Genomic DNA, 25484 nt, shown 5'->3' with positions numbered 1-25484 from the left:
TTTAGGAGAACGGAAATCCCATCATTTTTCATTTGTATGCAAATGTGTCTGTTCCAGAAATTAACCCCTGGACCCCACGTCAGTTTTCATCTCCAGGAATTTTCTCTGCCAGCACCACACGGTTTAGGCTTGTCACTATCCTGAGGTCCACCAGACTTCCCCAGTTTAAAAACAACCACCACCCCCAAAGTCAGAATGGCGCTTTGTATACCCTCATTATTGGAGGATAAAGAGCGGTAGCAGGAGAGGGCTGCTGTAAAATGCGCATCTCGAATGGCCGGCCCTGCTGCCAACAGCATTGAAATGCAAACTGCAGACAACTTTGGCCAAATAGCTCTCATTGACCACTGCTCCCCGTCTTAGGTGAATCCGGAACAATAGACCAATCCTATTACCCTCTTTTTGAGCCAGATCTTCAACTGTTAAAAAGTTCTTTTGTTAATTCCCACCTTAGACAAATGTCACCATCTACATGTGAAGGGGAGAGAGGTGATTGAGGTTTTTAATTGATGTGGATTTAATTATGCTAATTGAGACAGCTGTAAAGCATTTCAGTATAGCTGCGTAATAGGGCAAGCAAATACAGGTGCCCTTCACTGTAGGGGCTTAATTTTTAACCTAGGTAGCTTTAAAAGAGAAAGGGAGCTCAAAAGCCTGGGCAATTTACGATTTATAGAGGGAGGTCCACCCACGCTCTGAAATGTTTAGAAGGCTCTACGTGCACCTAAGAGAGAGTCGAATGAAACCCTCATTCTTCATTGGAAACGCCACACTTGCCTCTAACTAGAAAAGACAATTTTAAATGATGTGTATATCAAGAGTTGATTTGAGATAACACTAAACTAGAAGTTGGGGATTAAAAATGACCTTTATTTTCAACTCTGAAAAAAAAATCACACAATGGAAATGGTGATAAAAATTAGCAAGAATTAAAAAAAATTTTTTTTAAAGAAAGGGCTTTTGATTTTTTGAACTTTAATGACAAGGTGAGTTGACCTCACCGTGTATCTGACCTGACTTTCATTCCATTACCAGCAATATGGAGACATGATACTAGGCGTCATCAGGGGGAAAACAGTATTCTTTTAAATTGCTGTATAATTCTGTTTTGGTTTCTTGGGGATTTTACTTGGGGTGAATAATGCAGCAAAACCTATTGAAGTTGTATTGAGTCTTAAACAAGTATGACATGGGATCCTGTTCCATGGATTAGATGCTCAAGAAACACCACATGGTTAATTCACTGCTCCAAAGGTGGCCTGGTTTTAAAGGGCAATGTTGGACAGGCCGGTATATAATAGTATGAATGAAAAGGAGGAAGAATCAAAGACATTTTATAGCACTTTTTTTGTGGCTTGCTGAGGTAGGGAGGTCTGAAAATGCTCCAGCACTTCTGTGCCCAGTCACCTCTGGGTGACAATTCCCTCAAGGCCGGAGCTGCCCCCCAGACACTGAGTCTCTCCTCCTAGGAGGCCTATTGCATTTCTAGAGGACAAAGAGCTTATCAATGAATCATCTTCCTTTCTCCCGGGCCATTTCCTTCTCAATCTTGTCAGGCTTCTCTTCTGCACATTTTCCTTTGTCCTACACTAATCAGACATGTAATTAGCTGGCAAAGAAAAGAAGAAAGAAGCAGGGGCATCTGTCCTCTGTTCCACACAGTGGGTGGAGAGTGACCTTTTCAATCCTGCCCCAGTTCTTGGTGAAAACACACAGATTTGTGCATGAATTCTGACTCAGGTTTTTACTAACTCTTCAGATCTTGGATGAGCTATTTAATTTCTCTGACTTCTTTGATTTATCAAATGAGATAATCATTCATGGTTCATACATTTGTTGACTCTACATATGAGCTGTGGATGAAATATGCCTACTGTTCTTCCAGCACACAATAGGCACAAATGATACTTGTTCTGTTTCTCCCGTCATCACTCACAATGCTTCATGCTTTCTCCATCCCAGCATCCCACCCCTCACTCCTCTTCTCTTTTCTTTGACCCATAGCTTCTTTACTCATGTTCCTTGGGATATCATCATATTATTTTCTCCACTCTTGAAAATTTACTCCCTTTAATTTTGTTTTTATTTCCTTCCCTTCTGCCAATTTATTACTTATTATTTTTTCCTTTTGTTATTTCTCAGAGATTCTCTACCATCTTCCTCTCACCTCTTCCTCCTTTTTGCGTTATAATAGAAGTGGAGAAGGGAGGAAGTTGTTAAAAATTAAAATGGGGATCTCAAAGGAGTGGAGAAAAAAATTAACATTCAAGAACTCTAGTGATAAAATTCTGATACTATTTTGCCTAAAGGAAGTCAAAATAGTGTCTGTCTAATGTAAACCTGTACAACTTATTTCTTTCTGTCTCTATGTTATAGGCATAATCTAAAATACGGAAACCAGTCATCCAAAAACACTATGGAAAAGTTGCAACTCAAATTAGTTGAGGATGTTTGTTCTTAAAATGGCATAGGCATGGCAAGAATGGTAATAATGGTAGCACTCTTTTGATTAATACTGTTTTAATAAAATTAATAACAGTAATAATGGGATTCTTGTTTCTCGCAACATGGAAACTTTTTTTTTTTTAGATGAATTGTCTTACATTCAATCAATCAGCATTACAAAGTGTTCACGCTATGTACAACTTCATAACATCCAGGTCTGCGGGCACCTGTAAAACAGGGCGACCTCCAATCTCTATCCTTCTGCAGGTGGGCAACCCAAGGGTCCATCCACAGTGCTCACTTGCCCAGCCTCCTGCCACGTCCCAGGCTGGGGACCGCTGACTGGCAGGCTTCTGAGTCCTGAGCACAGACCTGGGCCCTTCTCAGGCCTTCCCGTGAACCACACCTGAGGCTGCTGGGGCAGGGGGCGCTTGCCGAGGCGTGGTCATGTGTGGGCCGGCACCACGGGAGACAGCTGGTCCAGGGGCTCAGAGACCATGTTCGGGCGAGTAAGCCCCATTCCCTGAGACCGGAAGGATACAGAGCTGAGGTGACAGAATGAGAAGCAGCCCAGGGCATGCAGGACGTGACACTAGTTGCTGGGAGGGACAGAACGGGGACAGAGGCTGAAGACCATCGGGCAGCTGAGGAAGCCGGAGACACAGATACAGTGGGGCACACGGAGGAAGCTGTACCCACACACGTCCTCTCCTGCCAGCAGGTCTGGTGTTGGGGGTCTCATCCTCTGCCCGTCCTTCCCCTCCCGGACCTGGGTGTGGCAGAGCAGAACACACAGGGCTGGTCCACGAAGGTGAACACAAGCACAAACATCCCTGTGGCAGCCTTGGGGCTCAGGGGTTGGGAGGAGATGGGAGCTGCAGGACCTCATCACTCATGACTGACCTCACAGCAACTGTGGGAGATACTGGTTTAGGTAAGCAACAAGGACATTTGTTTCTGCTTGTTACAGAGGAAGGAAGAAAAGTCAGCAAATATTAAACTCCCAAAAATGTGCCTTACGCAAGAGTAGAGTGTGCATTTGTGTTATCTGAAAATCTCAAGAATCTAATGTACAAAAAAGGGAAATGAACCTGACAAAAGGAAACCCCAAGCCTGTGTTTAGGGACTGCTGACACTGCCTGGGGTGCCCAAGAATCCTACAGCTGAAGAAAAGCTCACAATACAGGAGTGACGAGCCACACAAGAAAACAATTTTCTGTAAGAGAGAGTCAGAAGACACAACAAACATAAAGATTAGTATGCTTAATACCTTAATCTAATAATCTGAAAGACAATACAAAATAAAGATACTTAAAATGATAAAAAAAGATTTAAAAAAGGAATAACTATAAAAAGAACAGAACATAATGAAAAAAGGAAAGGCAAATTTGAAAAATAAACAAATTAAGCATGCAGAAATGAGAAATGTGTTCATTAAAATGAAAATCCTCAATGGATGAGCTAATCAGTAGCTAAAGAGCTCATGCCTGAACTAGAAAACATAGCTAAGAAAATTATCTCCAATTAGTACAGAAAAAGGAGACCCAATGCAAATTTTTTTAATGCTAAAAGACATGAAGGAAAGAATGAGATGGTCAAACATATATCTAAAAGGAGTCACAGAGGAATGAAATAAATGAAAATAAATCCATACCTGGACACATCATAGTTAAAATAAATAATAATAAAGTTAAAAAGACATGCATATTAAAGGCAACTAGAAAGAAAACTCAGATTACCTAAAGAACAGCAATTAGGCTAAAGCAGAGATTTCATCAACAAAAATAGAGTCAGCAGCAAATGGAATAATATCTTCAAAGTGCTATGGGAAAAAACAACTGTTGACTTAGAATTTTATACCCACATCAATTATAATTAAAGATTAAGGATGTGATCAAAGAGTAAGGATTTTTTTAAAAATAAAAACTGATAGAGTTTACTATCCTCAGATTTCTTACTGAAAGAACCACCAAAGGATGTACGTCTGTAAAAAGAACATTGACTTAGAATAAAGGAGAGGTACAAAACGTGGTGCTCAAAGAAACTGGTAAATACATGTGTAAGTCTAAGTAAATATTGAGGTAAAATACAGTGACTTAGTTTAGGGGATAAAAACAAAGGGGAAGTAAAATAATATATTGATGGTAGAAGAGTGTAGTGTTTGGAAATTAAAACAGATAGGTCAAGTGTGCTTGTTAAAAACTTGTGAGCACCACTGAAGAAGTAGAATATATAACTCCCATTGAATAACAACAAAAAAGAAAAAGCAATTAATCTAAATAAGAATAGGAAAAAAATGACAAAATGAAAGCCGGTAAATAGAAATCATAAACACAATTCAAGTAAATCTCTCTCTTTATGTATATATACACATTCTCTTGGTTCAGTTTCTCTGGAGAACCCTAACAGAGCAGGATTGAAGGCTCATAAAGGTAGTGACCTCTGGTAAGAAAATGCATTGCGTTCAATGTAATGAGAGACAATAAGAATTGAAACTAACTAGTTGATCTGAGAAATGAGTGGCAACACTAAGAATACCTTAATAAATAAACATGAGATGGCTTAGAGTTGGCACATGAAATATCAGTCAATCATAAGAAAAACTCCCTTATATCTAAAGCTAGCATTTCCAGTGAAAAAGAAAACAAGTAGAATGGCTTAGTATAATTTTAGCTAGAGAAAGGGATGAGAAACTTATTTTTATTCAGCATCTACTAGATGTCAGGCAATTTATGTACATAAAATGATCACTTAATTATCAATGAACTTCACAATATTTAATTATCACAATATAATTCATCACATCTAATTATCACAGTATCCTGCCAAGTCAGACCCTGAGCTTTAAGGAAATCAAGTCACTTGTTGATGGTTACTTGGAAAGCAACTAATTGTTGGAGCTGGTAAGTCTGAAATCTGCAGGGCAGGTGGCAGGCTGGAGACGCAGGAAGAATTAACGCTGAATCTTGAGTCGGAAGGCAGTCTGGAGGTAAAATTCCTTCTTTCTAGGAGGACCTCAGTATTTTCTCTTAAGGATTTCAGCTGATTGGATGAGGACCAATCACATTATGGAGAGTAATCTGCTTTACTCAAAGTCTACTAATTTAAATATTCATCACATCTAAAAAATATCTTCACAGGAACATCTAACCTGATGTTTGACCAACTCTTGGTTCCCCAGCCTAGCCAAGCAGACACATACAATTAACCATCACACCAGGCCACGGCAATTAAATGAGATCAGCCCTGTACCTTACGGCTCCTGTTCTCCTGTCAGGGCCAGGGTCCCTGAGGTGGCTCGGAGACAGAGCTCCTCACCACGGGCATGACCACATGCCAGCTGATCTTCAAGCCAGTCCCAGACTCATGTGAATGTGAGGCATCAGGGAAGGCCAGTGAGGAGACAGGTTCAGAGGCCTCCATTCAGGCATCCATTCAGGAAGAAGGCAGTGAGCTGAGACCAGAGCAAAGGAAGCTGTGATTAGTCAGAAGTCTAAGGGAGAAATGAGGCTGGGGTGAGACTGTGTGTGTGAGAAGCAGCAAGAGAAGTACAATCAGGGCCAGAGAATGTCACAAGGATGGCAACACTCCACAGTAAAAACACTGGCTACTAAAGAAACAAAAGATAGGGGCTTCCCTGGTGGCGCAGTGGTTGAGAGTCTGCCTGCCGATGCAGGGGACACGGGTTTGTGCCCCGGTCCGGTAAGATCCCACATGCCACGGAGCGGCTGGGCCCGTGAGCCATGGCCGCTGAGCCTGCGCGTCCGGAGCCTGTGCTCCGCAATGGGAGAGGCCACAACAGTGAGAGGCCCGCGTACCGCAAAAAAAAAAAATAAAAAATAAAGAAACAAAAGATAACTGGATCTCACGATATTTCGGTTCTCAACTGAGTCCTAAATGTACAGTTGTGGTTATCCTTGAACGATTCTCCAAAACTCCGAGACTTATGACTGTAAGGTTACCATTCTTCCATGTTGTCATGTGTTGTCTTAAGTCTGTTTGGAAGGCTATAACATAATACCATAGACGGGGTAACTTATAAATAATAGAAATTTATTTCTCAGTGTTCCGGAGGCTGGATGTCCAAGATCAGGGTGCCATGATGGGCAGGTTCTGGTGAAGGCTTGTTTCCCGGTTCCAGCTGAGTCCTCACCTGTGGAAGGGGATAGGGAGCTCTCTGGGGTCTCTCTCATGTGGACGCTAATTCCATTCATGAGTGCTCCACTTTTATAACCAAAGGCCCTCCCTCCTTACACCATTACTTGGGGCGTTAGGATTTCAACATATGCTTTGGCGAGGGGGTGGGGAGGGGATGGGGGATGGGGGAGAGCATAAAGCAAACATTCAGATCATAGCATATGTCTTTATATGGGGCCAATGAGCCAGATTTTCTGGCTGCAGAGCTTGGCTTGCCCCTCCCCCCCCCACACCTACTAATCTGGGACAACTATTTTGACAATTTAAGCCCCAGTTTTCATATCTGTAAAATGAAAATAATATCACCTACATTAAGGTTGCAGTGAAAATTAAATAAGATAATCAATACATCTAAAGCAAGTAACATTTTGCTTGGCCAATAGTAAGTGTTTAATGAATGTTAGCTGTTATCAGTTCTATCCATCTCCTCCTTCAGAACCATGTTGAAAAGTTAACCTCTGGCCACTCACTACAAATGCCTCTTGTTTTTGCATGTGTTTATGATGGGTTTTTAAGTTATGTATATGTGAGTATATTTCTATTTCATTTGTGTTTGTGGAGCACCCATTAAATTTAAGAACATATAATGCCTTTCAAACTTCCCATAATGTCTCACAATTCCTAGTGACTTTTATTAAATTTAACAAGCGTTTATTGAGAACATACTATGTTCAGGGTCCCACACCAGGTGCTATTCACTACAGTGGACAAAACGAATGTATTTATCATTAAGAAAGCTTTTCATAAAGTTTTTATATAAAGTCTCAGCACCGAAGTGAGAATGTAATAATATGAATCTGGAGGCCATACAACTGGGTGTCTATCCGGGAGGGACACAGACTGCAAAGACAAGCTCAAGGTTCAGCGAGTCATATTCAGTTTTCAACGTTTACGAAATGCCTGCTCTGTGCAAGCAGGACAATCCTTAGCTTCAAAGGTGTTAGAAGATGACTTACCTTAAAGATGTGTGCTTTGCTTATTTGCTTTTGTTTGGGGAGGTGATCTATGATTGTAAATTTTTATTAAATCCTAGCAGCATTCTTGACACTAAACAAACACAGTGAGTTGCTAATCACAGCACGGGTCATTTATTTTCTGTTCTGGGTCACTTCTTTTCTCTATTGAAGGAAATGAACATGACAGCTCTCTGTTAATAATGCCAAACTCAAAAATCCATTTTCTTTTTAAAATCTGAGTATCATGTTCCTTTAACCACACCTCCTTTTTAAACCTGGTATTCACTTCTGTTCATATTTTTCAAGATTCTACTTAGTAAATAAGACATGCTACTAGAAGGAATCGAGAGTAAAAGGAAGCCTGAGCCACCATCACTAGTTTCTATGAGCAGGAGGTAGATTATGCTTTCAGAGTGGCTATGTACATTCTCCCTTGGCTCTCCTTCCCCACAGAACCCGAAGAGCAAAACAATACATCTCCCCATGAATATATTATCAGCACTAACTTGACAGTCTCGCTGTTGACAATATTGGTTGTACTTCACTTCACTTTCCTCCTGTGGTCGAAAACCAGATCCAGCCCCCTGGGCCCTTCCTGGGGCTGTACAGCAGCTGAAGGGCCAACTGCCAATGGGTCTGGAACAGGCTTTCCAGCCTCGGCACCTGACTTCCTGGCTGCCTCCATTTCAGGTCTCATTGGTTGATGCGGCAGCTGTGATTCTGACAATGAGCTTGGTGTTGGGTCAAGTTTTTGTTTGGCTGACTTATTCCCACAGATGCCATTTTCCTTGACTCACCCTTGACTACTGAGAATGCTCTTTATTACCTTTTAAAATCATGTGATATCCATAAGCAAAAATTGGGATTAACATTTTTGAAAGCATTACCCATGACTGATTTTTTTTTCAATGCTGAAATGCAAGATGTAAAGCTAGAGCCAGCCCAATCCTGCGTTTAGCACAGTGGTGTATCAAGTATCATTTGTAACTTCAGAATAAAATGCCCAGATTTTTTTTCCTGATCTTAGGAACCTGGATGCAATGTCCACCCACGGAAGCAGTTTACAAGTGCAAAAGTAGGAAGCGTTTTTATGTATTAGAAACACTGTGACAATCCTCCTTTAAAAGAATAAATTATTGTGTTCTAATATAAAGAATGTGAAATAAAAATATGTATAACTCTATTGATAAAACAGGACTTTTATTCAATAGTTATAAGACAAGTCACTTGCAAAACTTGCTTACACAAGGAAAAAGGTCTCAGTGGTATAGCTTTCTTCACCATAGAACGCCATCCTCCCCCAAAACAGACTGCAATAATTAATGTCCGTAGTATGAAAATTCTATGTGATATAATTTATTTATGCTTTGTTTAAAAAAGGCCAAATTGAATGCCAGCACTTGAGATCTTGAAATAATGCTGCATATGTTGATACAATAATTTATTAATTTTATTGATTCTCCTACTTATATGTTGATATTTTAAAGAACTGTATTGTTTTTATTATACAAAGTTATAAGATATCTAAATATTAAAGAAATATATAAAGTAGAAAATAAAAGTCTAACCACAGACATTTTAATATAAACAGCCTGGTGAATAGTCCTTCAAACTTTTCTCTCCATATTCTAATGTATACAGACATAATTTTTACCAAACTGTATCTAATATTTCTTAGACTTTTTTTCATTTCATGATCTCTAAAACTATCTCATTCTTTGAATACACACATATTAGTGGGTTATATGAGTGTTCTATAAAATATACAAATATTAGTGGGTTAAGTTTATGGCTTTGCAGCCAAATGTCTTGGTTGAGTTTGAATCCTAGCTTCACTGTTAGTAATTCTCTGACTTTGACAAGTTGCTTATTTTCTCTGTAATCCACTTTCTCAACTTGTAAGGTGTGATATTAACAATACCTCCGTGAAATGGTTGTCACCCAGGATGAGGAGTTACTGCCTGGCACTGGTAGGCATGCAACCACGACAGTGCTGCTACCATGGATGTGCAGTATCTTATTAGCAACCTCATGTTGGTGGACATTTAGCGTGATTACAATTTTTACTCTCATACATCACACACTAGTGGACTTCTAAGTATAAAGTTGTGAGTATTTCTACAGGCTGTATTTTGGAAGTACAGTTTTCTAATCAAAGGTGATACACGTCTTTTTTTTTTTCTTCTTTTTCTTTTTTGCGGTACGCGGGCCTCTCACTGCTCTGGCCTCTCCCGTTGCGGAGCACAGGCTCCGGACGCTCAGGCTCAGCGGCCATGGCTCACGGGCCCCCAGCCGCCCTGCGGCATGTGGGATCTTCCCGGACCATGGCACGAACCTGCGTCCGCTGCATCGGCAGGCGGACTCTCAACCACTGCGCCACCAGGGAAACCCACATCTTTTAAATGATAGATATTGCAGAGTAATCATCCCCCAAATTCTAACTACTCACACTGTGAGTAAAAGTGAATGAGAATAAATTTGGGATCATGAGAAATATTTTATTAAGTCTCTTATCTATGCAATAAAAATGCATAGTTTTTTTTTTTTTTTACAAAGAAGCAGGGGATTACTGTAACACAACATAAGTAACACTTATATTATTCATAAATATCAGAAATCTTTTTTTTCCATATTTCCCATGATTCTCACAGTTCTGCAAGTCTTTGAGCCCCTCTTTGTCCAGAGAAAGAATTCATAGCATCTTGTCTTCCTATAATCAGTTATTATTAACTGCAGAACGTAATAGTCCATCAGGCAGCTACTCATAAATATCTACCAATCAGATGTGTAACAAGTGCTTATCAAAATTAATAAGTCGAGAAATGGAACAATTATGTCATATTCTACAGGTGTGGTAACAGTGTTTCTGAAACCCAGACTGAACATAGCCTGACCACTCTACCACATATTCAGAACTGAGATGGTTCCAGGCTACTTTTCTGTAGTTACACCAGAGCACAAAGAGGACAAAAAAACATACTGATAGCAAGTGCCTCTAATGTCTGGTAATAGATGGTACATGTGTGGTGTGAGAGAGTATGCCCTCAAGCAGTGAGCACTGAATGGCAAATCTTTTACAGCTTCTGGAAATACTTATACATTTCTTTCTAGTTCTTTGGCATATAGCTAATTTGAGGCTTTGTCAGGGATCATAACATCTGATGCAATGACAGTAATATCCATCTCTACCAAGACAGGGTCCAAAAATTGTTTTTGAATAATAAAGAGGTTTGACACACATTAACAGAAGGGTAAAGATAAATATTTACACAGGAGAAGTGGTCCATAGGCACATCTGTTCTCACACACAGCTGCAAATATTGTGTTCTTTACAAAGTTGTATTTGCCTTCTGCGTCCTGTGTTGTTTACATGCCCTAAAACCTCTGCACAATGGAGTTTTAAGATAAAATACATAAAAGTATTTAAATATTATCATTGAGAATTTTATTTCACCCTTTCTAAAAATAGGTTAATATGTGGCATTGATATTTTTCAACCTCAAATGCAAATTTTTTCAAAAAGTGGGAATTTAGAGCCAAATAAAAAATTAATGCATTTATATTTTAAAAAGAGTTATCCAAGAACAATATTTGCGTTATATAGTTTTATATTTAACCTGTTTTAAACATAATTTTCTAACTTATCTTCATTTTATTTTATTTTTTACCTTATCTTAATTCTAAACTACAATTTTTCTATAAGAATAGAAGCCTAATTCTTTGGAAATAGTGTTCATTTGGCATAATTGGTATTATAGAGTTTTAAAATATATTATAGAATATTCTGGCACTAGACACTAAATTGAAATTTTAAAGAAAATGTTGGAAATAGCTGTAAGGGGGAAAAAAGTAGCCTTTTAAATCTAATTTGTTATGCACCGCAGTAGGGTAATGGATGCAATGAAAGTTCTTTTATTGAGTTCCCATGTCCAAAAGGTATTTAGGTAGCAAAGGATGTTAAGCAGACCCCCTGCAATCCGCCTTTAACTGAAGATAGCAGGAAATAAGGTATATAGGTCTGTGTCCTCCTGGTTTTTATTTCCTCGGGAGTGCAACTCATGCAAAGGACACCTTAGACTGCTTAGCCGATCACAAAGGGTGCACTAGACCCCCTCGCCAGCTGCCTGAATAGCGTGATCTGAAGGGTGGCTGAAACCATACTGAGAGTTCAGTCCTTCAGGTGGGTCTTTTCAAATTCCAATAGTGAGAAGTTCCTGGAGAATTGGTAAGGATTTCACTAGTCCCCAGCAGGTTTGAGATCAAAAGCTTTGGTTAAATAGAAGCCTGTTGGGAAATCTTAAAACCCCTTTGTGATGTAACTTTAAAAAGTTAATACAAAGAACCCTTAGACTGCAGCCGTAACAGCACGAACAAAGAGTATATCAAAACCGATTCCATTAAGGGAAAGCGGACATACAAATTCACTTAATTTAAAGAGCAATCCAGTTATAGATTTAGACCATATAAATTCTATATAATAGGACTTAGACCATACCATCGAGCCCATTTAGAAGATGTGCTCATTTCTTGTTACATATGCCAGACTTCATTCTTCGTCATTGAGATATGCTTTTTAAACAACTTATATATTCATTTGCTGAAAGGAGAAAGAGTGGTGTGCATTTAAACTCATTCCTCAAGAAGATACTTTTAAAACAAATTAAAATTAAACTTGATGGGGATCCGTCAGTCAGTTGGTTCTCTCTTTTTCATGGTGTCAAACTGCTAATTGGCCATCCTCCTTAAAATAATAAACCTTCAATTGATATTGATTAGTAGATCATTAATGAATGCATTAATTCTAATGTAATTTTTATCATTAATACCAATCCATTTTTTGGCAAGTCACACACTTTTTTTTTTTTTTTTTTTTTTGCGGTACGCGGGCCTCCCACTGCTGTGGCCTCTCCCGTTGTGGAGCACAGGCTCCGGACACGCAGGCCCAGCGGCCATGGCTCACGGGCCCAGCCGCTCCGCGGCATGTGGGATCCTCCCAGACCGGGGCACAAACCCGTGTCCCCTGTCACAACAGTGAGAGGCCCGTGTACCGCAAAAAAAAAAAAAAAAAAAGGGAGCAGGAATAAAGAAATTATACTAGGCCAAAAAGTGGGTTGGTTATTGCAAGGTTACTTTCCTTTAGGGGATGGCGGGGAGCTACCAGACAGATTATGTAACTAATAATCTGGAGATTATTAGTTATTATTAGCTAATCTGGAGATTCCTGGCTTAAGATTCCATTTCTGGGAGAGCCAAAACTGTAATTAAGTCTCAGTTTGGTGATGTGGGGCCTAGCATAAGTTATCCCATTTGGGGTCTGTTGTCTTGTTTTTAACACCTAAGTCGCACATAGCGGGATTCATCCCAAAGAAATCTTTTTCAAGTGTGGTCACTATTGACCATGAATATCCTAAAATTCTCATAGTGATAGATGGGGAAACTGATCCTTCTACCATATTCAGTTTTTTTCTTCTCTTCTTCACTCATGTCTTCTTTTACTTCTCTTCCTCGTCTGTTCTACCTGTATGTCATCTGATTAATGATAGGAAAATAAAGAAAGTGGCAGATTAAGTCAACCTCTGTGGGTAAAGTACAAAAATCTTTGGGGCAAGTACTCCTTGAATGAAACACCCCAATGAGTTTTCCTCCCAGCTACCTGAAGTCCCTTCAAAAAATCTCAACAAAGATCTCAACTGAACTGACTAGCTCTACTGAAAGCAAACAGACAATACGTTTTTGAGGGTTCTGCATCCTTACAGGGTCTCCACTGAAACAGCTGAGCCAGAAGCCCACCCTTCCCAGGTGTGCTGTCAGATTCTGGTCTGCTTTAAGCTGTTTAACGAGCTCCTATTCGTGTCTGTCCTGATGGAATGTTCACTGAGGTAGGCGCTCTACGGAACAATTAGCCCTTTGTGATAGATAAAAAACTTCAAATCAGTAATGAAAGGAGGGCATGGTTACTAAATCTCTGATTCCCAAATATGCTTATGTGAGTGTACTTACATATATATTCTATATGGATTACATATGTGTTCAAACAAATATAGCTAATCTCTGAGGTGTTATTAGAATATAAACATTCTGCTCGAACACTGGCTCCGTGCTCAGGGGGAACTATGTGAACTAGCTTCTCTTGATACCCTGGATACTTTCAAAGACACCCTAAGACCTTGAAGTTATTGCTTACTTGTGGAGTGCTTTAAATTTTTAAATCCATTCCAACGTGCCACTGCATATTCTTGTATTGGAACTCTAGTCTTGAATTCCAAAACATTCAAAACCCACTACTCTAGCAAATGAATAACTTGAACATACAGGTATTCTTTGAACACTTGGCACACCATCATCAAGATTCTGCAAACTGAAGAGATTATTTTAAAAGTGTATGTTATAGAATCAGACATTTATACTTTTGTAGTGGAAGAAATACCCACAGAGATGATGCACAAATTCATGAATTGTTCCATAATTTTAAATTGACCACTCCCTCCTCCACCCCACCTTATCTTACATCTGCTCTAACGGAGCATTTACACACTTTATTTCATGTGAAATTTCACGTGTCTTTTTCATTAGAGTCAGAGACTCTTGTTTATTGTTGTTAATTCAGTGACTATCACAGGACACATGATAGGTGCTTAATAAATGTTAGCTGAGCTAATGAATGAAAACTAGATGAGCACCTGGAGGACAAGAAGAAAGAGATGATTATGGGTTGATTTTTTTTTCCAGTGGCCAAAACAGAAAAAGCAAAAATTAACGTCTAGAATTTTTTCAAAGTGAAAATAGCTATCTTTTCTGACTGATAAATAATACATGCTCACTGGAAAATATTCAAATATCTCATTATAGGGCTTCCCTGGTGGCGCAGTGGTTGAGAGTCCGCCTGCCGATGCAGGGGACACGGGTTCGTGCCCTGGTCTGGGAAGATCCCACATGCCGCGGAGCGGCTGGGCCCGTGAGCCATGGCCGCTGAGCCTGCGCGTCCGGAGCCTGTGCTCCGCAACGGGAGAGGCCACAACAGTGAGAGGCCCGCGTACAGCAAAACAAAAATAAAAAATAAAAAATTAACAGTATATTTCTGATGCCTTTCCATGACACAAGTGTTCCCCTTTAACTGGCTATGGTAGCCTCCATTTTGTATATATCATCATGTGTTTCATTCTACTGACAGATATTTAGGTTGCAGTCAATTCTTATTCTTATAAACAGTGCTTCAATAAACTTCTTTTAACATCTTTGCAAGTTCAGATTTATTTTCTTGGCATAAATTCCTAGACGTGAAACGGACTTAAAATGTTAAAGCACGTTGTTAAATTATTCTAGAAAAAAAAGTTCATGCCAATTTATACTCCCACCAACTGTGTATAAGCCATTTTCTCTATCACCTTGCCTGGATGTAATTCATTTAGAAATCCTTGTTAACCTAATAAGGAAAGAAGCCTTACTGGTGGTTGTTGTTATTGTTTTTCCATTGTTGTTTTAAGTCCTAGACTACTTAGGGACCTTTTAAATAAATCAATTCTTGATAAATCACACATGTCCCACCCATGAAACATGTTCAATACCAAACTAACTCCCCTATTCTACTCAGCTGGGTTTTCTTCTCTTTGTACCAGCACTAGGTATGAATCAAAGAAACAAGAAGATCTTAATATGAGGTTGAACATACCTAGGAGAGATCTAATATGTATGTATAAATTGATGAAATCTCAAAATAAAATGTGTTTGATTATTGACTAAATAGTTTCATCATGGTTCCCCTCTATTAATGTGGATAACTGAGTAAATGATAACATAATTCACAAATTATATAACCCTGTTGCAGGAACAAGTCTTCAGATCATATCAGCTACTGCTAATAAGACCACCTACCTCTAAGTTTTATGAAGTCTCTAACGGGATTGTTAGCAATTCTACCACGAAGTCTAGAACTCAAGAAGCTGCTGACATGATGTAGTGGTGTGAAAAAATCTGTGAAACCAGAGAGATGTGTCTAAGAATACAGCACTCACAACATGAATAAAAACCATTTTATATTTCTCTAGTCCCAGTAAGTGTATGTGCCAAACCTTGCCTTGGAAAAAGAAATAGCACCTTTATACTTCAAAGCTTACAATCCTATCCCAAAGAGTAAACACTGGTCAATATTTCTTGCCCATGAATAATGGAAAGGTATTTGCAGGAAGGTCTTAGAGACTTCACGTGTTTCTTTGCGGACTGGGTCAGCTCTTCCGCATAGCTTGCCAATGAGTATGAAGTCTATGTTTTGAAGGCATCAGTGTGAAGAATTGTAGTCCCACTGCACTATTTTACTACTCACCACAGTGAGCTACCAAGTATGTTCACTAAGACACGGTAGTTGTGTTGTCTATTGCTATACAACAAACAAACCCAAAATTTAGTGACTTAAAACCACACACATTTACTATCTCACAGTTTCTGTGGGTTTAGAACCTAGGCACAGCCTAGCAGGGTCCCCTTCTTCAGGGCCTCTCGGGAGGCTATTATCTAGAAGTCAGCTGGTACCACAGTCACATTAGCTGAGGCAGGATCTGCTTCCGAGCTCACATTAGTAGTTGTGATTCAGTTCTTCCTAGTCTATCGGAATGAGAGTCTCAGTTTCTCGCTGGCCATTGGCCAGAGGCTGCTCTCGTTTCCTGGCCACATGGGGCTCTCCAACATGGAAACTTGGTTCCTCAAAGCCAGCCAGAGACAGACCCTGCTAGCAAGACAGAAGTCATGGTCTTTTATAACCTAATCATGAAAGAGACATCCAATAACTTTGTCCACACTCTGTTCATTAAAAGCAAGTCACTAGGTTCAAGGAGAGGTGATTGCACAAGTTAGTGAATACTAGGAGTCAGGGATCATTGGGGACCACCTTAGGAGGCTGCCTACCACAGCAGGTGGTTCCTCAGTTGATAACAGGAATAGAGGACACTGGGGAAAACTGGAAAGGGGAAGGCCTGGAGACACGGTGGGAGAGGAATTTCCCGGGAAAAGGCTCACAACACTCCAGTGACACATACACTGTCAACAAACACAGTTGAATCTGGGGGGTGTTAACCACCTTGGCAAAGTGTGTTAAGTCTCAGGTCAAATCAGTATGTACCATGTCAAACCAGTAACTTCTCAAATTATGTATTATTGGGGAAAATTGAAATAATAGTATAACTGGGTGACAATGGCAAATTAGTGGATAACACAGAAACACCAAGAGGGAAAATATTCCATACCTAAGGTAAAAAAATGATTGTAATTCTTCTTCCCTCAAAACGTATCTAACAATTAACATTGACAAAGTGAAATTAATGACATTCAAAGGACTCTTAATCTGTATTTATTCTGTCTAAACATGTATACCCGCCATTTATTTGTCATTTGTCGAGCTTAAATTTTGAGTTTGTCTTGTCAAGACCATAGACCTTGTGATAATTTCATGTTTGCCTTTACTTTGCACCCACCATTCACTTTGATAGGATAGTTGGCTCAAAGTAAGGGTATGTTGGGGACCATAAAACAAAATAGAGAAAATAGAGCTTACTGATTTATACGGGGGAGGGGAGCTCATACTCACACTAGGATTTTTTTTTTAGCATGGCTGTTCTAGTAAGTTGAGCTAATCGGCTGAGTGTTTGCATGGGTGGGTTTATATACATGTTTCTGTGATAACAAAAATGAACAGAGATATAGCAGATAAATTGCCTTAACAGGTTTTGCTTGGTTTTAGAGCAAAAACTTACTAATTAATGCAAGTGTTGCAATCATTTTTATGACATTCCCCAAAGATGGCACTTTAAGGCTTATGCCATATGCTGATTGACAGAGGCCATAATTCCACACAATGAGACTGTATCATATTGTTTGAAGTGAGGTGATATTCATCTCTTGAAACTGATCAAACATATCATTGCATCAAACAGTATTACAATATAATCACGCTGTATGTGGAGACTGCCAAGGCTGATCACCATGTTGTACTCTTTTCCCTTGGACTTCTCTAATAGCAGTTGTGACACACCACTGCATCCACATTTTCCTTTAAGAACTCAGAATCCAAGAGAGAGAAAAAAAATCTGCATAAAATTGTGGTTTGGTTATGCTGTGTGAGTGTTTGTTTGCAGACTGCTTTAGAATTACAATTTTCCTTCCATAAAGATCTCCCTAAGTATACAAATAAAAACCTGGTAAGGCCAAGATAAAAAGAGAAGATTCCAAACAGGGCAGAAAATAATTCAAATGCCTTTTATTTGTCTTTAGTAAACAAGCAAACACGGAAGAAATGTCTTTTTTAAAAAATACTTTTTAGTGTCTGAAACTTCCAATGGTATTTCTTCCCTAATGTACTGTTTTGCAAAGGCACTTGCTTTATCTACTGACTCTGGGGCTATTTCAGCTGCAGATGAAAATGATATTAGAACCTATTCTTCTCCCAGTCTTAGTTGCTGCTGAACTTGGAAAGCAGCGCCAGGATGGGCATGAGTAAATGAGGGCAATTTGGCTATTCTCTTAGTGGCATTCTTAGCGGTATGAAATTCTATAACACAGCAGCTTTTAGACTGATATAATTTAGGAATTGCCCTTTTATTATCCAGCCAGCCAGCCAGCCAGCCATTCATCCATCCACCTATCTAATAACTTGGGGACTATGTTCAGAATAGTTTACAAATAAACAGGATGCTAGGATGGGAACCATCATCTATTCACGCTGACATTCACTAAGAGATGTGTTACCAATTCTGGTCCTCCAGGGTTGATCCATGCAAGTCTCTGAGATGTCACCATCCTATCTGGACCTTATTAATTTGTCTAAGCCAACCCTAACCCTAACCTGTTAGGTTAAATATTCTTAGACTTCTGGGCCTATAGCAACTACGTGGTTCTTTCAGAGACTCGGTGGGATATCAGGAACACAGAGGCTCTCTCTGATTGGTTATCTGAACACTCTCACAGCCATCTCTCTCTTCTACTGCTCCTGCACTGTGGTGGGCACAGGGAACCTGTGAGGCTAGAGGATCCTGGGTTCCCCCAAGATACAAGACCAGCTAGCTCTCTGCTCCCAGATTCTGCTAACCATGGACATTTCTCCCAGGTCAGGTGAAGGAAGATCAGAGCCAAAGTCCCTTTTCAGAGACACCACCAGTCTTTAAACTCTGTGCTTTCCTTCTGACCATTTTCTCCTTTTCTTCTCTTCCTTAACCTACAGAGACTTCATTTAATATATGGTGAAATACACTGAATTTTCATCTATTTTTCCCAAATCTTTTGTTTGTGACGTTAATATCATGATTTCAGATCTTTAGGGCACGTCTGATACACAAAGGCCCAGGGTTTTGAAATTCAAAATCTGAGAACTGTCTCAGAACCTCTCTTTCTGCAAGAGCATCCATTGCTCATGCAAGTAAGGACAAAAGTCCTAGCAGCTGCCCAATGGTGAAGAAGGGTCCCTATGTATCCTCTCTCTCTTGCTTTTTTGTCTTCTACTTCATTAATTTTGTTGTTGGATCCTTTATTTCTTTCCCCTATTTTCTTAGAGTTTAGTTGGCTGGATTTTTTTTTTTTCTAGTTTGTTGAATAGAATAGTTAGTACTACTTAAGCTACATCACATATTTTTTATTTTGCTATTGGTCGCTTTAAATTTTGAAACAATCAAAAATTCCTTTTTTTTTTCTAGCAAAAAAGCTAGACATACAGTATAAATAGCTTGTTTTTCCTGAATACTTATAAACTGCTGACCAGAAGGTCCATTAGCCCCAAACAATTTAATGTGTGTTTTCTACAAATAAGAACATCCTCCTACTGACTGCAACACAACTAACAAAACCAGGAAATACGTTTTGATACACTCCTGCCCTTTGGTCCACAGACCACATTCCAGTTTCACCAACTGATGCAACAATATTTTTTGTAACGAAAAGGATCCTCTTCAGAATCACACACTGCATTGCTTGTCATGTCTCTTTAGTCTCCTTCAGTCTGGAATATTCTTCAGTCTATGGTGGACTTTCATGACTTTGATGTTTCGAAGATGAGTCCAGTTACTTTGTAGAATTTCCCTCAGTTTAAATTTGCCTGAAGTTTCCTCACGATTGGATTCAGGTCACAGTATCACAGAAGTGATGCTGTGTTCCTCTCAAAGAAGCAGACCAGGTCATGCATGGTTTCAATAGCTGATGTTCACTGTCACCACTTGATAAAAGTGATGTCTTCCAGGCTCTTCCACCATAGTTACTTTCCCCTCTTTGTGGGGAGGTACTCTGAAACCATGTAAATATCCTGTTCCTCAACAAACTTTAAATTCATTCATTCATTCATTCATTCATTGATTTATGCCGGTATGGTCTCTTATTTTACTTAATATTGTAAATTCTATGAGGTACTATGATGTTACTATCCATATGAATACTCAAATTATGTCCAATGTGGCTAGTAGGAGTTCAGTTAAGCTGACATCTAGGCCCTTTTGATATGTGCCCATCATTTTTTTTTAACACTTCTTTGGTTTATGGTAGAAGTTCCAGGTTTTTCTTGTACTTTTTCTCTCCCCCAGCCCCAGAATCAGGCATTTCTCTAAAAATTTCCTTTTTTTTTCCCCTTAATGGAATATGGTATTTGGAAGCCAAGATCTGGGCGCTATGTATGTTCATTGTTTTTGGAGCGTTGCTGCTTCCCATATAGCGCCAGGAATTATATATATATATGTGTACCATATAGTTACATTTATATTTATTTCTATCTATAGAAATTGAAATCTATCTATGTTTATCTATAGATACTGAAAACCACGAGTTCATGCTTATACCTCCAATCACATGTTTCTAATTTTCTCCCTTTCTGTATATGTAACCCCATCTCTAATAGTGAGAAGACAAGCTTCCATAATTCTTCAAATATTTACTTACGCAACCAACCTCACTTTATGCAACCAATCTCCCATCCCTGCTGTGATCCCCTCCCACACACAGATGCCCTCTTCTCCCTGTTTGGGCTCTGACTCCCCTGTGTGGATACCTTCTCGCCCTGTTCAGGCTGATTCCTCATGCTTTTTTGCCTACCATCCTTGACTAGATGTTCTCTTCGTCCTCCTTGGACCCTGATATTCTCCAATCTTGCTCTGTCTCACCTAATGGCTTTAGAAATGAGTTATTCAGGAAGGGGAAGGAGTACCAATCAAGCTTTTCCATGTAATGTTTTCCTTATCCTCTTCAATCCAGAGTTGAGTTTGCGGGAAAGCAAGAGAAATCACCAGGGGCCAAAAGAAAGAAGGAACTGAGAGCCCAAGTAGTAACCACATGAACTAACTAGGCAGTATAGGAGCTGGGGTGGACTAGGGTGGGGTTATGTCTCAGAAACCTAGGAGTTTTCACTTTCATTCTCAGAAAGACACAGAAGACAAGACCTTGGAAATTCTGCAGGGAGGTGGGGATTTGAAACTGAACCTCCTACATAAATCCAGGATCATTTAGGGCTTCCCCTTCCGTGAAATGGTAGAGGAGAAATAGTCTGCACACTAGCACAAAGAGAAAACAAGGAAGCAAGCTATTGAGGCCTGGGTACAGGGTAGAAAATAAGCCTTTCCAGAGAAATTGTGATCATAGACACGTACCTCAAATGAGCTTCGTGTCAACCACATGGCCCTGAACACTCCATATTGAGATTCAGTGTATTCCCAGCAGAAGCAAACTGAGAAAAAAATCTGGTGTAATAAAACCTCATCACAGGCCACACTTGATGTCTCCAGATGAAGCCTATCAAAAATGAGCTCACTGTTCAAAATTACAACACATACAAGGTAACAATCCACCTTGAGAGACACAGGAAAGAGTAAACACAGCAGAATTAAACCCCAAGGAATTTCAGATAATAGAGCTGTAACAGAGAGACTGTAAAATATATACATTTTAAATGTTTAAAACATTAGAAAAGAAAAATAAAGCATTAAAATATGTGTCTGTGTCCTAATCTCCTCTTCTAAAGGACATCGGTCAGATTGACTTTGGGACTCTCCCTAATGACTTCATTTTGACTTAATTACCACTTTAACACCTTAGCTCCAAATCATTCTGAGGTACTGGGTGTTAAGGACATCAATATATGAATGTTGGGCTTCCCTGGTAGCGAAGTGGTTAAGAGTCCACCTGCCAGGGCAGGGGACAAGGGTTCCAGCCCTGGTCCGGGAAGATCCCATATGCCGCAGAGCAACTAAGCCGGTGCACCACAACTACTGAGCCTGCGCTCTAGAGCCCGCGTGCCACAACTACTGAGCCCATGAACCACAACTACTGAAGCCTACAGGCCTAGAGCCCATGCTCTGCAACAAGTGATGCCACCGCAGTGAGAGGTCTGCACACCGCAAGGAAGAGAAGCCCCCGCTCGCCACAACTAGAGAGAGCCCGTGCACAGCAACAAAGACCCAACTCAACCAAAAAAATTAATTAATTAATTAAAAAATATATATATGAATTTTGAGGGAGACAATTCAGCCCATAAAACTGCGGTAAACTGAACTTCACCAACCTCTCTTCTCTTGGCACTCTCCTGTTTCCTCTCTGCTTTCCAGATAATTCTCTGTACTCAATGACCTTCTCTTTCTTGCCTCAAGGGCTTTGCGAAGACTGTTACCTGCACTCGGAATACTTCCCCCATACTCCCCAAATTTGTTTAGCCAAAAGCTAGGTCTCAGCTTCAATGTCATTTCCTCAGAGAAACATTTCCTGACTCTCAGATTAGATTAGGTCTCTGTGTGTTGTGTTCTTCGCATCATTTTTGTACCACTTCATAATTCTAATTAAATGATTAACTGTATAATTACTGAATTTCCTTGATCCTATGATGCTATGCGTTGTTAGATGCAACATCAATTTCAAAACACTTGTAGAGAGAGGAAAGAAACACTACCCTATTAGTCAGCTATTGCTCTAATAATGCTGCATGAAAAACCACTCCAAAATTCAGTGACTTAAAATAACTAGTGTTTATTTCTCCCTCATGGGTCTGTGAGTTGATGCAAGTCACTTGTAAAAACTCAATTTCAGGATTCAGCTCTGAGCTCCAAGCTGCAGGCTGGGTTGGTTTCAGGTCTACTTCATATATGTCCATATGCTTCCAGTCCATTGTGTTCTCATGGTGAATGACAGATGTTCAAGCAGAGGGAACATGCAATGCCTGTTAAAACCTTGGCTTGGAAAAGGCACACTGTCACTTCCATCCATTCTGTTGGTCAAAGCAAGTCACATGGTCAAAGCAAGTCACCCAACATCAATGGGTTGGGGACAGCACCCTGCTTCCTTTAGTGGGAGACACTGCAAAGCCACATGGAAAAGGGCATACGTGTATACTGTATGATTCAAAATAGGGTGGAATTGGGAATAATCACTCAATGCACCATAACTACAGCAAACAGTACGTACATAACTTTTTATTATGTTGACTTACAAAAGATTATTCAAATATGTTTGTTAATACAAAAAAATGCCACTTTATTCTGGGTTAAGAGTAAATCTTCATAGTCAGAGCCCAAAGTATCTTCTGAGTCATTTCTGGTCACCAACCATTATGCACCTCATTCTAGCCACCAGTTCTTCATATAACCGGGGCTCAGGACCTTGACCTCTTTAATGCTTTTGTAAGTTTTAGGCATACAAAAGAAGACCAGGGTTCTCTTTGCATTCTGAATTTGGTTAAGCTCAGAACGTACCCCCCAAATTGATGCTTTTATCTTGGAAATTAAAAACTTTTCATAACAATCAACAAGTAGTTTTGTTTTGTTTGGGTTTTTTTTTTTTACTGCTTATTAAATTTTTTTATTGAGGTAGCATTGGTTTATATCATTATATAAGTTTCATGTATACAACATTACATTTCTATGTCTGTATACACTACAGTGCGCTCACCACCAACAATTTAGTTTCCATCTGTCACCATACAGTTGATCCTCTTTTTCTGTTTCACCCTTCCCCCAACCTTTCCCCTCTGGTAACCACTACTCTGTTCTCTGTAACTACGTGTTTGTTTTTGTTTGGCTTGTTCATTTCTTTCCTTTTTGTTTGTTTTTTATATTCCACATATGAGTGAAGTCTTCCAGTAATTGTCTTTCTCTGTCTGACTTGTTTCACTTAGCATAATATGCTCAAGGTCCATCCATGTTATTACAAATGGCAAGATTTCATCTTTTTTTATGGCTGAGTGGTATTCCATTGTATATATGTACCACATCTTCTTTATCCATTCTCTTTATCCATTCTTCGATTGATGGACTTCAGGTTGTTTCTATATCCTGGCTATAGTAAGTAATGCCACGATGAATGTAGGGGTACATACGTGGTTTTGAATTAGTTTTTTTCTAATTCTTTGGTAAATACCCAGAAGTGAGATAGCTGGATTATATGGTAGTTTTGTTTTGTTTTGTGGTACGCGGGCCTCTCACTGCTGTGGCCTCTCCCGCTGCGGAGCACACGCTCCGGACGCACAGGCTCAGTGCCCATGGCTCATGCGCCCAGCCACTCCGCGGCATGTGGGATCCTCACAGACCGGGACATGAACCTGCATCCCCTGCATCAGCAGGCAGACTCCCAACAACTGCACCGCCAGGGAAGCCCCTATATGGTAGTTTTAATCTTAATTTTTTGAGGAACCTTCACATTATTCTCCTTAGTGGCTGTACCAATTTACATTCCCACCAACAGTGTAGGAGGGTTCTCTTTCCTCCACATTCTTGCCAACACTTCCACAAGTAGTTTTTGACAGATACTTGACACTTGAATGATAATCTTTCACAACTCATGAACCTCTCTAGCTTGGAAATTCTACAATCTCTTTCTAGTGTCAATTGTACTATCTAGCATGCTCATTTGAGTGTGTCCTAAAAACAAAAGGAAATACAAGTTTTATCTCTTGGTGGATATTTTTCCATCTTAGTTTGTGTCTGCAAAGGAATTGAGTGTTTCTAGGTGACCTTTAAGAGCAAGTCTAACATTCCTCCAGTGATGAATATTAGTTTCATTTATTCTAACTTTGTCTTGTGGCTCTATTTCCATGTTTTTCTACACATCCATCAATTTTCATTTCAAAGCTACTTACATTTGAAAAGACAACTAGACACCTAAATTTAATTTTACTAAATTTAAGTAAAAATTCAACCCCATAGAGCGGTCTAAATAACTCAACTGAGAGGACATTTGATTAACAAGAGATGCAATATTACCTGTATCACTTGTTCCTCTGCCCAATAGCTAGAAAGTTTCTTGTAATATGGATTGAAGGAGTCATCCCATCGTAACACTGGAGCAGTCATCTGAAATTATGTCTTGCTCGGTTCTCCTCCATCTCCCACAAGTGCAGGAAAGTGACTCAGGCAGGGTGGACAATGTCATTTTTACCAGGGTCTGACTTAGATGCTAGATATGATCGATTCTCTCTTCTCAGGCTGTAAAGGTCATGTGAAATATGATGAGTCACCTTTCCCACCACACTGAGATAGCCTTCTAGAGAAGGAAAACAATGCAGAGGAGGGACTTAGAATGAGAAAGAGAGACAGAAAGACAGACAAACAGACAGACTGAGCCAGATCCTAGAGGATGGAGTTCTCATAATATCCAAGATCATCTCCTGAAACTTCTTGACACATAAGCCAAAGTTTATGCCTGATTAATGTGAGTTGATTTCTGTCACACACAATCAAATAGAGCCCTGGATATTACAAAACAATAACCCCCATGAACAACATCATGGTTATAAAAACACAGGATAGTGCAGCAACCACAAATAATTTCAGAATAACTCAAGCCCTTCATTTGTTTTCTTGAACATGATGAAGGGGACAGAGAACCTTAAAAATCCTTTTGCTTCCCCCGTCCAGTGGCTCACACGCCGCAGCTGTTTCTGCT

The 25484-nt window shown here is 39.7% G+C and overlaps 1 protein-coding gene across 4 annotated transcripts in view; it reads right to left on the bottom strand.

Moving 5' to 3' along the window:
• Positions 1-12678: 12678 nt before the first annotated feature.
• The window catches only part of QTMAN (queuosine-tRNA mannosyltransferase), a 338670-nt gene continuing 325864 nt past the window's right edge, over positions 12679-25484 (bottom strand). For 2 of the 4 annotated variants that reach the window (XM_027131848.1, XM_027131879.1), the window contains one exon: positions 12679-13127. In XM_027131848.1, the coding sequence (XP_026987649.1) occupies positions 13113-13127 (15 nt within the window). In that variant the 3' untranslated portion in view covers positions 12679-13112. Of the gene's footprint in view, positions 13128-24234; positions 25025-25484 lie in introns of those variants that run through there. The other 2 variants (XM_027131840.1, XM_027131870.1) reach the window with 1 other exon arrangement.

This window comes from Aethalodelphis obliquidens, unplaced genomic scaffold (genome assembly GCF_003676395.1).
Source record: "Aethalodelphis obliquidens isolate GAN/ISIS:26980383/991018 unplaced genomic scaffold, ASM367639v1 scaffold2, whole genome shotgun sequence".
NCBI lineage: Eukaryota > Metazoa > Chordata > Mammalia > Artiodactyla > Delphinidae > Aethalodelphis > Aethalodelphis obliquidens.
This window is presented reverse-complemented; position numbering and strand designations above follow the sequence as displayed.